Here is a 14,873-nt window from a genome sequence, read left to right as displayed (position 1 = left end):
TTACCAACAAATCTTGATAGCTATAATCAAGCCGCCACAGTTATAATTTGAAAGGCTGGGTTTTGGGTTTCCAGAGTTCAACCATTCTCCTAATCAATAAATGATTTTGTATACATAAAGAAAAAGCTTGGAGAAAGGCATGACATAGAATGTATTTCATAAAAATCAACCCATGAAATCACCACATATACCTGACACCAATCAAACAGAGGAATGGATATGTCAAAACTCAAACTGCAATAACAGCTGCAAAATTACAAACTGAGATTTAGTTCTCTTTTAAGAATCTTAAATGAACATAAATAAAGCAAAAAATCACAGACCTATTCGAAGCCTTAAAATTGAAGCAAATGAACTGAACTCTCTCTTTCAGTCGGTGAGCCTTTTTTTTTTTTTGATGAGACAACTTCTAATAGAGAGAAAGCCAGGGCAATTTGTAAAAATGGAAAGAAAACAGGGGCAAAGCAAGCAATCCACTATTCACAAGGGAAACCTTCCTTTAGTATATAATATAATATAATATAATTTGGCCACCACCTAAACCTCTATTCGTAGTGGTGGCTTTGGTTATTCTAGGCTACATTGCATTGAGTTATGCCTTTGAATACATTTTGACATCAGGTTGAATTGTGAATTTGATGGAATTGGATGAGAGCAATATAGTAAGGTCAAGTCAGTTATCTCAACTTCTGAAATCCACAGTTCGGGAAGTAGCATTTCAGTAGCTTGTAGATTATGTCTGGAAAAGTGGGAGATTTCAATTTTAATCGATGATTATTATTATTTTTTATCAAACAGCTATAGCAACTTAAATTGAAAAATAAGTTACTTAACCCATAATCACATTGGGGCCAAACTGAGTCTAAGCCTAAATCACTTTTAATTTTCACATAATGGGACTAACTGGTATGTCAAAGCTGTTGTAAACAAGCAAGCAACAAATCTTACTCTTCAGAATTCTAAACGCGGTTTGATATTTCAACCGACGATGGTCCAAAACTAAACCGCTTAATTTCCATGTCACGATTCTCGCTAGATTATCAGACACCGTCGTGTTTTGCGATAATTGCGGTAAAAGAATTAGACAAAAGCGCTGGAGGTGGTTGAAATTAAATCCAAAAATTCCAACGAATGCCACCTAACACCTCACACCGCAAAACCGGTGAGTGTCTGCCTCTGCCTGAGAAGAAGAGCTTAAACCGGTGCCCCCCCCCCCCTCTCTCTCTCCATTTCTCTCGCCATTTCCGTCTCCCTCTCCACTGGTCCGGTCTCTCCGAAACCAAAACCATGTCGAAACCAAACCCTAAATCCCCTTACAATTCCCGCATAGCTCAGAACCAACTCATCGACTCCCTCACCTCCCACATCTCCCTCTACAATTCCCGCTCCCATTCCTCAGACCCCAAGCCCAACCCTAACCCTAGGTCCTCCATCCTCAAATGGTTCTCTTCTCTCTCCCTCCACCACCGCCAAGCTCACCTCACCGCCGTCGATCCCAAATTCGTCCGCCTCCTCCTCCAAATGCTCCGCAAGCTCCGCACGCACGGCCACGGCTCCTTCATCATCCTCCCCGACCTCCCCTCCGGCGACCTCCCCACGCTCTGCTTCAAGAGGTCCGGCGGGCTTTTGTCTAGGGTTGCCGAGTCGAACGAGTCGGAGAAGATGGTGTTCGAGTCGACTCGGTTGTTTTCGTCGAGGGAGGGAGAGAAGGTCGAGGAGTGTTCGTGTTCGGTGAGGGAGATTGATACGGTGACAGTGAGTGAGGAGTTGGTTGAGAATTTTGATAGGTTTGTGGAGGCTATGGATGATATATCAAATGGGGGCTTCCTGAGAGGTGAAGACAGTGATTTGGGGTCGGATTGGGTGGAATTGAAGTGGTTGAAGGACAAAGGGTATTACAGTATGGAAGCTTTCGTGGCGAACCGGTTAGAGGTTGCTCTGAGGCTTGCTTGGCTGAATTCGAATAATGCAAGGAAAAGAGGGGTGAAGTTGAAAGAGAAGATCAGCGCGGCCGGCGTGGCAGCCAATGTGTTTTGGAGGAAGAAGGGGTGTGTGGACTGGTGGGGGAATTTGGATGATGCGACGCGGAGCAATGTAGTGACTTCAGTGTTGGGGAAAGCAGCAAAACCGTTGGTACATTTTCCGATCTGTATAATTTTATACTAGTTTTTTTCAGTGTGGTTGTGCCACAATTTAATACCTGTAATAGGTGGAGAATGCAAGAAAGGTTATGATTTTTTTAATATATATTGTTGGAGTTATTCTGCTGGCATATTAGTGATAGAAAACTATTTCTAGTGAATGCTGCATTAATATGCATAGAGACGAGAGGTTATAGGTAGAAATAGTGTAGAGAGATATGGAAATGCTAAGATCAAATTATTCAATGAAAATGCTATTCTCTCCCAAATTTCGTATTTTTGTCTAGAACTCCATGACCTGCATTGCCATGCATATCTGAGCACAGAGTGTCTTTGGTCGTCCACTTTAAGTATTGTATCAAATACTTTTATGTATGGCAGTACTCATGTATGAAAGAAATGGAGTTCTTAAAATGTAGTTCATATTTGGCAGGAGGTTACAATGTAGTGTTAAAATCTTGAGATACTTTTTGTATAATGTAGCATAAGTTGATTACCAGAAGAATAATGTAGCTTACTTTGATCATTTTAAATTTAGATTCATGAGATTCTGAAGGGAACAAGTAGTGGGGTAGAGGATGAAATGTGGCTCGCCAACACAGGAATGGAGCAACCATTGAGGTACAACCATAATGTATCTATGCGCAAGACTGTTCCAAAACTTGTGGCTGACACAGAATTTGGGTCAAGCATTATCCCAGCTTCTCTTTCTGGGAAACCTGCTTCCTTAGCCGATGCTTTTAATAATCTCTTTGTGCTTCAGGATATCATAACGATGATATCATTATGTCGCCATAATGAATATGATAAAGGGAAATTCTTCTATACCACATTGAGTTCAATTTCTACCATTTCTGATTTTATACTAAGAAAAATACGAGGATTTCTCATGGTTCTTTTGCTTGACTGCACAAAACTTGAACTTTTAGCAGAGGGAAATGAAAAATGCTTACCTAAGAAACCCAAAGCAAAGCCTAGTGCTTCTAGCCGTAAAAGTAAGGGGAGGTCCCACAATATGAAAAGGCCAAATCCTGTTCCAGGGTCATGTACAGATGAATTTTTGTGTGAAACATCTGCTAAGGTACTCTTTCAGTTCACTGATGTCCTTTTGGATGCAGAAACACATTTTGGAGATAGTTTTAATTGCTTCAATGTCATACCAGGATCTTAGTACATTGGCTTATAAAGAGAAGGCAGATTCAGTGGAGTCCAAGACGACGCATACTATACATCAAGAGAAGGAGATTTCCAGAGAATCGTCATCATCAAAAGATGAAATGGTTATACTACTTTTTAATTTGAAGCACATTTCTCATTGGTGATTTAAATGGTTTGTAACTGGTAGCTTGTCATCAGGAACATGCACAAGCATTGGCTGTTGGAAAAGTGCAGACAGCTGCGAGGAAGGGTAGGAAAGGAAAAGGCAAAAAGAAAATAACTGGCTTGAGGAGTGTTAATGATATGGAGAAATTTGATAGATCATTCATGGAAGCTTCTTCTTCTTCTTCAGTCATTCTTGACGCAACAAAGTCTGATCAGGTTTCTGGTGATACAGCCTACCAGAACATCGGATGTGATAATTCAGCTAGTTGTAACATCCCTTTGTCAAATTCAATTCCTTCTGGTTCTGCGAATGGACCTCTTAAAGATGAAGATGCCACCAAAAGCATTCAAGAGAATGATGGTATTGGTTCTAGTGCCAGTTTCTGTCATAAGGTTCTGGAAAGTTACCAGTGTTTAAATAATAATACTGAAATCCAAACAAAATGTTCTGGATCAGAAACTGAAGCCTGTAAGGTAGATGGAAACTTGATAAACTCTCCAGTGCCTGAGGTAGATGATAAAGTTTCCCATCATAAAGATATTGACTTGCAGGACAAGCGTGCTGTTAAGTCAGGTGCGAAAGAAGTTTTGCCAGCCAAAGAAATAAGAGCTTCTGATGTAAACGAGGAAGCTGTTCTGTTGCAGGACCAAGAGAGTGGAAATAATATATATCACACTAGGGCTCCAAGTTCTTTTGATTGCCCTCCTTATGAGTGGCCGGCTGTAGCTTGTGCCTATTTTCCACCTGTTAACTCACATCTCCCACCTGCCACCGATCGATTGCATCTGGATGTTGGTCATAACTGGCAGAATCACCGCCAGTCTTTTCTACCCACAATACATCAGGTGAGAAACTCGGCAATTGAAGGTGGGTGTAATCCAGTTCTGACTCGACCATTGCCAATGAGTATAGATTGGCCCCCAATGGTTCGAAGTGCTCGTAGAGTGGCTCCATACCGGACCTGTAATTATGATTCTGGGTTTGTCTCAAAAAAGCCGTGTACTTATCCACAGGGTTTTGCACACACTGTCCAAATAAATGCAACAACCATGGATGATGAAAGGAAGTATTCTTGGGATTGCGCAGACCTACCTGATCCAACAAAGGCATATGAACTAGTGGATGAATGTGACAGTCAATGGATATCTGAGGATGAAGTTGAGGTGCAAGCATTTTCTGGGGCAGATTATAATCAATACTTTGGTGGTGGTGTGATGTACTGGAATCCTTCTGATCATACCGGGACAGTTTTCTCTCGCCCTCCTTCCCTTAGTTCTGATGATAGCTCATGGGCTTGGCGTGAAGCTGACATAAATAGAGCTGTTGATGATATGGTTGCATTTTCTTCTCCGTACAGTACAAATGGTTTGACTTCACCTACTGCTTCCTTCTGTTCTCCTTTTGATCCTTTGGGATCAGGAAACCAGCCTCTTGGATATGTTATGTCAGGAAATGAAGTACCAGGCAAGGTGCTGCATCCCTCATCAACAATGGGAGACACAGTAGTAGATGACGAATCGTCTGGATCTTTGGCTGACGTAACTGGTGATATTGAAGGGAAGACAGGCGATTCATTGCCTTACCCCATGTTGCGGCCAATCATCATATCAAGATCAAGAGACTTTAAGCGCAGCCATGATCGTAAAAGCCCATGTGTTCCTCCTACTATGCGTGATCGACCTAGGATAAAGCGGCCACCGTCGCCGGTGGTGCTTTCTGTCCCACGCGCTCCACGACCACCTCCACCATCTTCTGTGAGTGACTCGAGGAAACACAGGGGATTTCCAACTGTTCGTTCTGGTAGCTCTAGCCCAAGGCACTGGGGTATGAGAGGTTGGTTCCATGATGGAGCTAACTTGGAGGAAGCTTGTTTACGCATGGATGGTGCTGAAGTTGTTTGGCCATTTAGAAATAATATTTCAGGCCCCCCATTGATTCAGCCTCTTCCTGCACCTCTGTTACAGGATCGACTGATTGCTATTTCTCAACTAGCACGTGATCAGGAACATGTAAGATTGTAAGTTAAGCATTAATGTTTACAATTATAAAATATAACAGCGTCTGATGGTATTTTCATTGTTCAGCCGGATGTTGCATTTCCCCTTCAGCCGCCTGAGTTACATAACTGTCCAACACGGAAGGCAAATCTCTCTCTGATGCACAGCCTTGTGCATGATGAGATTGAATTTTTTTGCAAGAAGGTACAATAATGATATATCATCATTATCATAATATTATCCCTTCTTCACCATCACTATTTTTCATTTTTCTTTCTTTCTAAAATTCTCCAATCAGAATGTTTGTCAAACATTTGTAGCTTTGATCGTCTTCAATGTGTTGTTACGTTCTACTGAATGTTTGATATGATGGGTTCAAGGTTGCTACAGAGAATATGTCTCGGAAGCCCTACATCAATTGGGCTGTCAAACGAGTTACACGGTCTCTCCAGGTGCTTTGGCCCAGATCCAGGACAAATATATTTGGTTCAGTTGCAAACGGTTTGTCCCTTCCAACTAGTGATGTGGACCTTGTGGTTTCTCTACCTCCTGTTAGGAATTTGGTAAAATTTTCTCTATATCTAATTTCTCACTTAGATTGATCTCTTTTCCGGTACTTACATAGGAAAAACTTATCTGCTGACATATTTCTAGGAACCCATTAAAGAAGCTGGGATATTGGAGGGTCGAAATGGTATTAAAGAGACATGCCTTCAGGTATGTTGGCAATGCTATATCACTGTTTTAGTGGAAGGTTGATGGCAGTTCATTTGGTTCGTTTATGGGTTGAGATATGTGCACTGAGACTGCTTGGGTGTTTCAATGAATGAGTGGAGTTGTTTTGTACAGTGGATTATCAATGTTTCAAAGGAATGGATGAACAATGTTTTTCTCTGCAATCTGTTTATGGAAGATTTTATAGGGCCTACATGCATTGATACATTAATGTAGACCAGTTCCATGTTGTGGTAGATAAGCTTCATAGAATGGTTGCTAGTATACTAGCTCCCGCTGGTCTACCACTAGATGCAACTGGTCTACCTCTAATTTGAGTTGGTCTACATTAATCTATTGATGCATTAATGTACCCTAAGGGGCACCTGCAGTTTATGTTGTCCATTGAAAGGGGCTACATAAGGTTGGGGACACTGGTGACTTCTTCTGTTGAACCATTTAGAATTTTGCCTCCTGATTAGTTATTGAACTATTTAGTTTGAACTTCCATGTTTTTGGGTACCAAACTTAATTTATTCCTACATGTATCCCATGGACAGATAAGCATTTGTTTTTCGGTCACCTGATTTGTTCTCTCCCTTTGTGTTGCTAAAGTTGCAAACCCCACCCCTTACAGTAATATCTTGATTATTTTTCCTGTTGCTTGTTGAGTAACATTGTCTTGTATTGGTCTTCTAGCATGCTGCCAGGTATCTCGTCAATCAGGATTGGGTTAAAAATGATTCTCTTAAGACCGTGGAAAATACAGCTGTAACTCCTCTTTCTTTCAACTTTTTTCCCCTTTTCTTATTCTAAGCTTCTTTCATTTTCATGCTTCTACTTAATGTTCCCTCTTTGCTTGTAGATACCAATTATAATGCTTGTGGTGGAAGTTCCCAATGATCTAATTGCCTCGTCTTCGTCTAACGTGCAATCACCAAAAGAAGAGGCACCACACAGTACTGGTGAACCAGACTGTAATGTGCACTCCAGTGGGGTTATTTTAGAAGAATCTGCTATGCCTAAGTGCCCCCAGATAACTTGTGATGCTACAAAGGATTCAGTATCAATTCGCATTGACATCAGTTTCAAATCTCCATCTCATACAGGATTTCAAACTACACAGCTGGTAACTCTCTCTCCCTCTCTCAAACTAAACCCTCGCACAGGAATGCAGTTACAAGTGTGACACATAATTGAGGGCTGTTGTGAACTTTAGTTTTTGCAAATCCCTGTTAATTCCATGCCAAAGAATCAAATGTGCTCTTTCAACCATTCTAATTGGGGTTCTTAAGCATTCTGTGCAGAATGTACTGTCTAACAGCCATGGGCTCTCCTACTGTGAATAAAAGTGAAGACTAAATAAAAAAATCATTCTCATAATTTGAAACTTAACCTTTGTTTTAAGAGAGCAATGTTGGATTTGGATTTTCTCTGGACTGCGCTCTTAATACATTTGGTACTATTAGGATCACCCAGTTGGTTTTCTGATATGTGAACTCTTACACTTATGGAAACGGTCATATAGTTTTAGTGCGCAGGAGCATGACACCATTCTCCTCCCAGTAACACTAGTCTTTGCAGTTTATTGGCTTTTACTTGTTGTTTCAAGTTTAACATTTTCCTTCATACATTCTTGCCTCCAATATATAGACATCCATTCTCAGGGAAAAATGACATATTCTACCATACTCATGATATATTCGTTGGATGCTTAACCTTTTTATTTTATTTTTTACTTTTATTTTTTTTATAGATACCTATTCTATATGTTTTAATCTTTTTAGTCTATTTTTCTTGAGACACTTTCATTGACATTTATACTTTAAAGACTAAATTCTTAATGTTTATTTATATTTTTTAAACTGTAGATAGTCATTTGCAGGTTAAAGATTTAACTGAGCAGTTTCCAGCTGCTACACCCCTTGCTTTGGTACTGAAACAGTTCTTGGCGGATCGTAGTCTGGATCAGTCTTATTCTGGTGGCTTGAGTTCCTACTGCTTGGTGAGTAATGCTGGAACACCTCTCATCGGGCTTAATGTAATTAAATTATATTGATGCTTAGTTTTTAAATTTAACCATGTTTCAAAAATGGTATCAAAGGTGATATTGAGCTTTATATATTGACTGAACATTATGCTTCATCAAAGTATACTTTTCTTCCTTTCAAAAGCAAAAAAAAAAAAGAAAAAAAAAACTTTGCTTTAATACTTAATCTTTTGCTGGTCAGTAGTGGACTTGATAGATCAACTCATACAATTAGATATGTAGTGTGGCCACCAAAAGGTACCAAATCATTGAGGGTTTATCTCAGAGATTGTAGCTTTCTGATCAGTCATAGAGACTTTAGATATGGTCATGGTTTGTCAATCACCAATTTTTGACAAAGTTGAGCAAGCTAGTCTATGAACAACTTTCGTGGTTGCAAAGAGGGAAATGATAGTGTGGCTAGATTTCTATTTAAGTCTCTGGTAATGCTTTACAATTGTGACTGAGGATAGGCTCGCAAAGTTCTGTCCATCTTGAGTTGATTTCAAAAGACCAGCGACAAAGGGAACTAAGATTGCTGAAATTTTCATTCTTTATGGAACTGGCAACCTATTTGACTAGGCTGTAAATATTAGATCACGAGTTTGTGCACAACCTAAGCATCGTCTTTGTGATACGTACTTATTCAGTTGGGGATAGGGCATGTTCTAGTCGGAAAGGATGTTTAAGTTCACATATTCTAGTTGAAAAGCAAATGTAACAAAATATGAAGTTGGGGAGCCAAGTGCTACGCATGATTTGGAGAGTTTTTCTTTGGTTTAGAAAGTTGAAGATAAATTAGAACCAGCCCTTGGCTACGCATGAAGTGTCACTTGATCCCCTACTCAATTTTAGGAAGCATGAACATGTCAAATCTACTCGAGCAATTTAAGTAACTTGACAAATGGCTCTACTAACCTGTTGTTCTCTCTTAGTGGAGCATTGCATGATATAGTTTTGCATTTTGAAAGTTTGTTGCTTATTCTTTTAGTCAGGTCTTTGGTTTTATTTTTAGACATATTTGCTGGTAAGAAAAATGCAAATAATTCAACAGGTACTCTATGTTTCTTTAACTTGCTGTTTCACTCTTATTGTAGGTACTACTAATTGTGCGTTTTCTCCAGCATGAGTATCATCTTAGCCGACCTATCAACCAAGTAATTCCATTTGCCACGTTATATATTTGTTTTGTTAGTATGCTATGGTTTCTATTGGATGACCATATATCATACTAGCATTTATAATCTTCTCTTTCGTATGACATAGTAGGATACTTTGTACATATATAGTTTTTCCATGGATCATAATACAATTGTACTGTGGTTTCTAACTCTGTTTTTGTTGTAAAGGGTGTGAAGCTATGTGTGAAAACATTTATTGAACTAAAGAAACAAGAATATAAGTATTGCATATTTAAAACCTTAATTAAAAATTAGAAAGTAATGGATTTATATGCATGGTGTCAACCATTTTCTCTCTGCTGCGTATTTTAACTTGTTTCCCGTCTTGCATTGGGCCATTGCCTTTGCTGCCATGGCATAACTGTAGTTGCCTAGGTGAATGCTTGTTTGATTTAATAGTGGGGAATTTTTTTCACTAAACAAAAGGGATATTTCAGGACTTTAAAATGTTTTGAACTGGCTTTTGCCTCGCCAATGTAAGTAAAAACACCAAATATAGAAATCCACAATTCCTGTAGTGATAGAGTTTTGATGGGCTGTAGACACCCAGACCAGACTGCTTTTATGGACCCTAACCACCCAAAAGAAATTCCATGCTCTTGCAAAGCACTGAGTAAAGATTCCAGATATTTTGTGCAATGCTGGAAATAGTATTCCATGTCCTGATAGTTTTTCTCCTGGCTTATTCTGGTGAATTTCATGTGGCTGGGTTTAGTTTTAAGTTCCATTTCAACTTCAGTACTTTCTGTCCTTTTCTTTTCCACATTTGTGCCAATGATTATTACTAGATTGCTTTTGCTTAACCGCCATACTAATGATCTTGCAGAACTTTGGAAACCTTCTGATGAATTTTCTTTATTTTTTTGGGTAAGCCAATTGCTGATAACGATTTCTTCTGGTTTATTAATTAATTAATTTTTCTATCATTTATAGTGCTTCTTCGATTTAGCTTTACATTGATGATAAGCCTACTTTTTTTTAATTTTTTTAATTTTTTATAAAATAATACAGGCATTAAATGGCTATTGTTTAACATTTGATATTTTTCATCCCTAGGAATGTTTTTGATCCTCGGCAAATGCGTATTTCCGTACAGGGAAGTGGTGTTTATATAAAGAGGGAAAGAGGTTGCAGGTAATGATGGGATCCTTTGCTCTCTTATCTGTGCATGACATATGGATTTCTTGTCTTCCGCTACTTATATCTTGTTCGTCTACTCCATGTAGCATCGACCCCATACACATTGATGATCCCCTTTATCCGACTAATAATGTCGGACGCAATTGCTTTCGGATACATCAGTGTATCAAGGTAAACTGTGTTATTTTTTGGTTGGGTTATCATGATATTTGCTGATCAATTCCCGATTAACTTGTGCAAAAACCTGATGTTTGTTGAGAGAAAACTGCTTAAATAAACAATTGCAGTTGTCAGTAGTCATTACTGATGAATCAGTATATTTCACAAAAGTCCACATGTTGAACTGGGTATCATATATTGAATGTTATCAAATAATGTCAGGATTCTGGAGGAACTCGGTTTCAAGGATGGGGAGGTATACCCCGTCTGGAGACTGGCCCAATTCTTCACATATATGTACATATATATTTTTTATTATTATATAAAAATTACTAAATACTAATGAAACCCAAGTAACACTTCAATTAGCTGCCTTTTCATTTCTCTGTGTCAATATTTTGATCATCAGATTTATAGAATGAAGTATGTATATACGTATGCTTCTCACTTCAAGACTATCATTGGCTGATGTAGGCGTTTTCAGAAGCTTATTCTATTTTGGAGAATGAGCTTGCTTCTCTTCCTAATGATGATGATGCATCTTCAAGTCCCCCATATAGACTGCTTCCTAAAATTATCCCGAGTATTGATCTAACATAGGCGTGCTGTTGTATGGAGGTCATATGTGGCAGAAGGTAATCTTGGATTGAAATGATTCTTTTGCTTAATTGTAATTTTCTCATCTTTTTTCAATGATTTTTTCTTTCCCTCTTTTGCTCCGGCAGGTGGGCGGGAAGTTGACAAAAATTACAGGATAGCATCTACTTCTTTCATCGAGCTGGGGTTACTGTTGGAAAGGGAAAGTGGCATTATAGTAGGTAATTTGGTTATGGTTTTACATCTCTCATCTTTTTGTTTTGTTTACTACGTACTCTCTTTTGCTTATACATGTCTTGCTGGTGATATCAATTTGCACCAATATTGACACTCATTTTACCTATTTAGAAGTTTAATACAACTTTTCTTTCAACCATTACCTTAGAGACTAATTCTTCAAGATGCGAATTGACTTTCCTATGAGATTCAGAAGGGACTTCGATGTAGATTTTGGAACTTTATTGCAGAATAAAGTTTATATATCTAATGAGTTGAAAATTAATAAGATGCTCAAGTGGTATCCATTATAAAATATAAGGTTACAATAATGTAGAAGTACTAGGGATTGTTTCTAGTTACGAATATTGTTGGTTGGTTTTGTAGTTTCAAGGGTGTGCCATTTGATTTTAGAGAAGGTTATTGCATCTTAAAATGTGTATTTCATCTTTGATGGTCCTGACGTAGGTGCTACTGCCAGTCTGCCGCTAAAGATGGATACCATACAAGTGTCCTTACTCATCTACTTTGGCAACTTAACATAATAACAGTAGCAAGAAATGACAGAGCACAATAATCATGATCATTATGTCATGGTCAATTTCTGCAGGGATTGCTTGGTTATTTCCTTCTTCCTGGGTGGAACTTAACCCAAGTTCATATGCCCATTGTGTCTGACCTTTTTTACCCAATTCTCTGAAATGGTGGGGAATTGGGGACCTATTGTTGTGAAATAGTGCTGAACTATTTCCTTTCTCCATAAAAGTACCCTTTTCCAGTCTTCATTCTTACCAAGCTTGGACTGTAGCTTGCTATGGTTGAAAGCCCATTTGTTATTTTTTCTTTTCTCTGGTTATATTAATTATTTGGTTGTGGTCCTTGTGAATTTATTTGGTTTTGGAAGCTATGTTTTGCATGAAAAATGAGAGTGGGTCTTTTCTGACAAATGTGCCAAGAGAATGTCAAAAAGAGGATTTTCACGTTTTCTTTCAACACTGGAGGATTTGGATCATGAGACCCTGATTTTGTTGTACTGTGATTATCATATCTTTTCTTATTATACTCGTTACGTTATTTTCAGTTGAAATGGGGAGTTTGCCAGCTGCAGTCTGTGTACATCTTCGAGTCTGGTTTGACTTGTCAAATACTGTGCCACCTCCCTTAATTAGTAGGTGCAACATCAATTCTGGGCTTTTATTCTTGCTACATTCGAGGACTTAAACTTAAAGACAAGCCAAGTAAACTTGTTTAGATTTTCCCTGACATAAATAAAGTGTTGGGAAAGTGCACTTACTGTTCTCCGGGTTGGACATCTCCACTAGCAGAGTCAATTTTTTCATACACTGGTGAGATGTATGTTTCATTCCTTCGGGTGGAAGAATGATCAATGAAGCAGAATCAGCTTTCTAACCATTTATGGGAGATTGCTTATGGTAATTCTAATATAAATTCCAGAGTCTGCTTATTGTGCTGTAATTTTAGGTTCTCCATGTTTGTGCTATATTTGGGGTGATGGTCAAGTCACTTTTTGATTTTTATGTTGTGTTTACATGGTGTCTTCGGGTTTATATCAAGTTCTGGTTAACCAGCTGCTAACTAATCGTGTCAGATAACTTTTGAAACCTGATGTGGTTTTTGATGGTGTTGCCTGGGGATAACCAAAAACTGGAGATTAAGAGCCGTAATCTCTATACCATTTCACCCATGATTCTCTTCAATGTTCTGAATGCTGGCAAAACCAAGAAAATAAACATTTATATTTCTCCGAATTATACTAGGATTCCTTGAACCTTATACGATACTGAAAAGAATATTAGTTCATCAAGTTTGTCGCGTCACAGTATGTTGTTTATGTGTAGCACCACCAATTCATATTAGTAGTGTGATTTTTCATTTATTATTATTATATCTTCTCAAGTAATAGTCAACCTGCGCATTTCGTGTTGTGTTTGGGGAAGCTGCTCATTCTGTGTTGTGTTTAGGGAAGCTGCTTATTAGGTTGAAAACTGCCTTCCCGAATTTGGGCACAAAGCATGAGTAAATTGTAGTTCATCATCTATTTTGGGAAGATATATACAGTTACAGTGTTGTCCCATGTTTCACCTTTCTTTGGTCAATTCTTTTTCTCACATATGCACATTCTTGCCGCCCCCACCACTTTTCTTTTAATGATTTTTGTTTTTTGTTTTTGTTTTTTGTTGTTGTGTGTGTTTATACAATACTATTCTTACTCTCCCTGTTTAATTTCTGTGTATTGGTTTCTACTCTCTTTTATAGGACCAGGAGATTGAGCCATAATCATCAGTTCATCACTGGGTACATTGCCTCTCAAAGTCTTGGTACGCTTATGAACTCTGCTCATATGGTTCTGCTACAGGAGTCGGCTGCAGAAAGCAAGGTCAGTCAACTGATTGTGCATCCTCTACTGTTCTTGAACCTTTTATGCACTTTTGATTAGGACGTAAGTGTAACTAACCATTCTGTACTCTTTACTTTTTTGCTTGCAGGTTAGGTACAGTCGATGTATTTAAAAGATGGACGTCATTCGTTGTGTGGTATACTAGAAAGCTCGAATTTCTGCCAATTACATTCCTAGCCGAATGTGTTGCTCAAATGATCTTACAGCGTAGTTTTGTCAGATTGTTTTGCCATTCTACAAAATGGTAGGATGGTTATAATGTTGGCCGCCGCAGAAAACAGGTTCACATTGCATCATGCAGGTCCGACATCAGAAGTTCAGAACCAGCTCTGGAGGCCACCACACTGAATACTGTTCATCTAGGCAGAACATCAAAAATAGCTGTTTAACTATGTCAAAATCAGACTGATTGATCAGCTCATTAGCAAATAGGTTCTGTATACTGAAGTGAAAACTGTAGTTTTATGTAGATTTGATCTGTGGAGGCAGTTGGATGTCCTTTTAGATTTTAATTGAAGCGAGGTCGCAAATCAAGAGGGGAACGTCAAACCTCCTAGCTCTGAATCAGAGAAACTTGCTCGCATATTCCGGTTGCCTGGAATATTGTACTGAAATACATAGCAGAACGATGAAATCTTACTTGTAAATAAAAATATATTAGTGTTCATAACATACAAGTGCACTTTGAATATATGGTGATGATTAATTTTTTTTTTCTTTTCTTTCTGCACCTTCTATACCTTCTTGAACCTGGAACGTGAAGATATATCTTCACTTTCTGTAACTCCATCTAAATTCACCGAATTGTTCAAATCCAAATTACTGATTACTTGCCATAGGTAGCAGGCCACTAGTTATAGTCAATAGAAGTAATCATCGTTTTATGGTAATACAAAGGTGTTGGGGAAAGGTAGTGCGTAAAAAGGCCAATAGTGAAAAAAGTGAGTGAGACGAGA

The 14,873-nt window shown here is 38.5% G+C and overlaps 1 protein-coding gene across 5 annotated transcripts; it reads left to right on the top strand.

Moving 5' to 3' along the window:
* Positions 1-952: 952 nt before the first annotated feature.
* LOC112176220 lies at positions 953-14,630 on the top strand. Of its 5 annotated transcripts, XM_024314049.2 has the most exons (19): positions 953-2,133; positions 2,680-3,222; positions 3,305-3,421; positions 3,498-5,474; positions 5,550-5,666; positions 5,843-6,025; positions 6,117-6,179; positions 6,876-6,947; positions 7,042-7,305; positions 8,062-8,181; positions 9,303-9,362; positions 10,213-10,253; positions 10,443-10,520; positions 10,613-10,697; positions 11,160-11,320; positions 11,411-11,503; positions 12,580-12,931; positions 13,776-13,896; positions 14,006-14,630. In XM_024314049.2, the coding sequence occupies exons 1-15, from the start codon at positions 1,132-1,134 to the stop codon at positions 11,283-11,285; spliced, it is 4,848 nt and encodes a 1,615-aa protein (XP_024169817.1). In that variant the 5' UTR covers positions 953-1,131; the 3' UTR covers positions 11,286-11,320; positions 11,411-11,503; positions 12,580-12,931; positions 13,776-13,896; positions 14,006-14,630. The 5 variants fall into 5 exon arrangements, with proteins under 5 accessions (XP_024169817.1, XP_024169824.1, XP_024169834.1 ...); XM_024314056.2 differs by lacking the exon at positions 12,580-12,931; XM_024314066.2 differs by lacking the exons at positions 10,213-10,253; positions 11,160-11,320; positions 11,411-11,503; ... (1 more) ...; positions 13,776-13,896; positions 14,006-14,630.
* The last annotated feature ends 243 nt before the right edge of the window (positions 14,631-14,873 follow it).

Source organism: Rosa chinensis, chromosome 1, assembly GCF_002994745.2.
Source record: "Rosa chinensis cultivar Old Blush chromosome 1, RchiOBHm-V2, whole genome shotgun sequence".
NCBI lineage: Eukaryota > Viridiplantae > Streptophyta > Magnoliopsida > Rosales > Rosaceae > Rosa > Rosa chinensis.
This window is presented reverse-complemented; position numbering and strand designations above follow the sequence as displayed.

What these genes read in the sequence shown, in the direction of transcription:
- LOC112176220 (XM_024314056.2), top strand. Translation starts at nt 1,132, where the DNA reads ATGCCACCTAACACCTCACACCGCAAAACCGGTGAGTGTCTGCCTCTG. An exon ending in TTAAAGAGACATGCCTTCAG is followed by an intron (nt 6,180 to 6,875) that starts GTATGTTGGCAA and finishes TTGGTCTTCTAG; the next exon opens with CATGCTGCCAGGTATCTCGT. An exon ending in AGACCGTGGAAAATACAGCT is followed by an intron (nt 6,948 to 7,041) that starts GTAACTCCTCTT and finishes CTTTGCTTGTAG; the next exon opens with ATACCAATTATAATGCTTGT.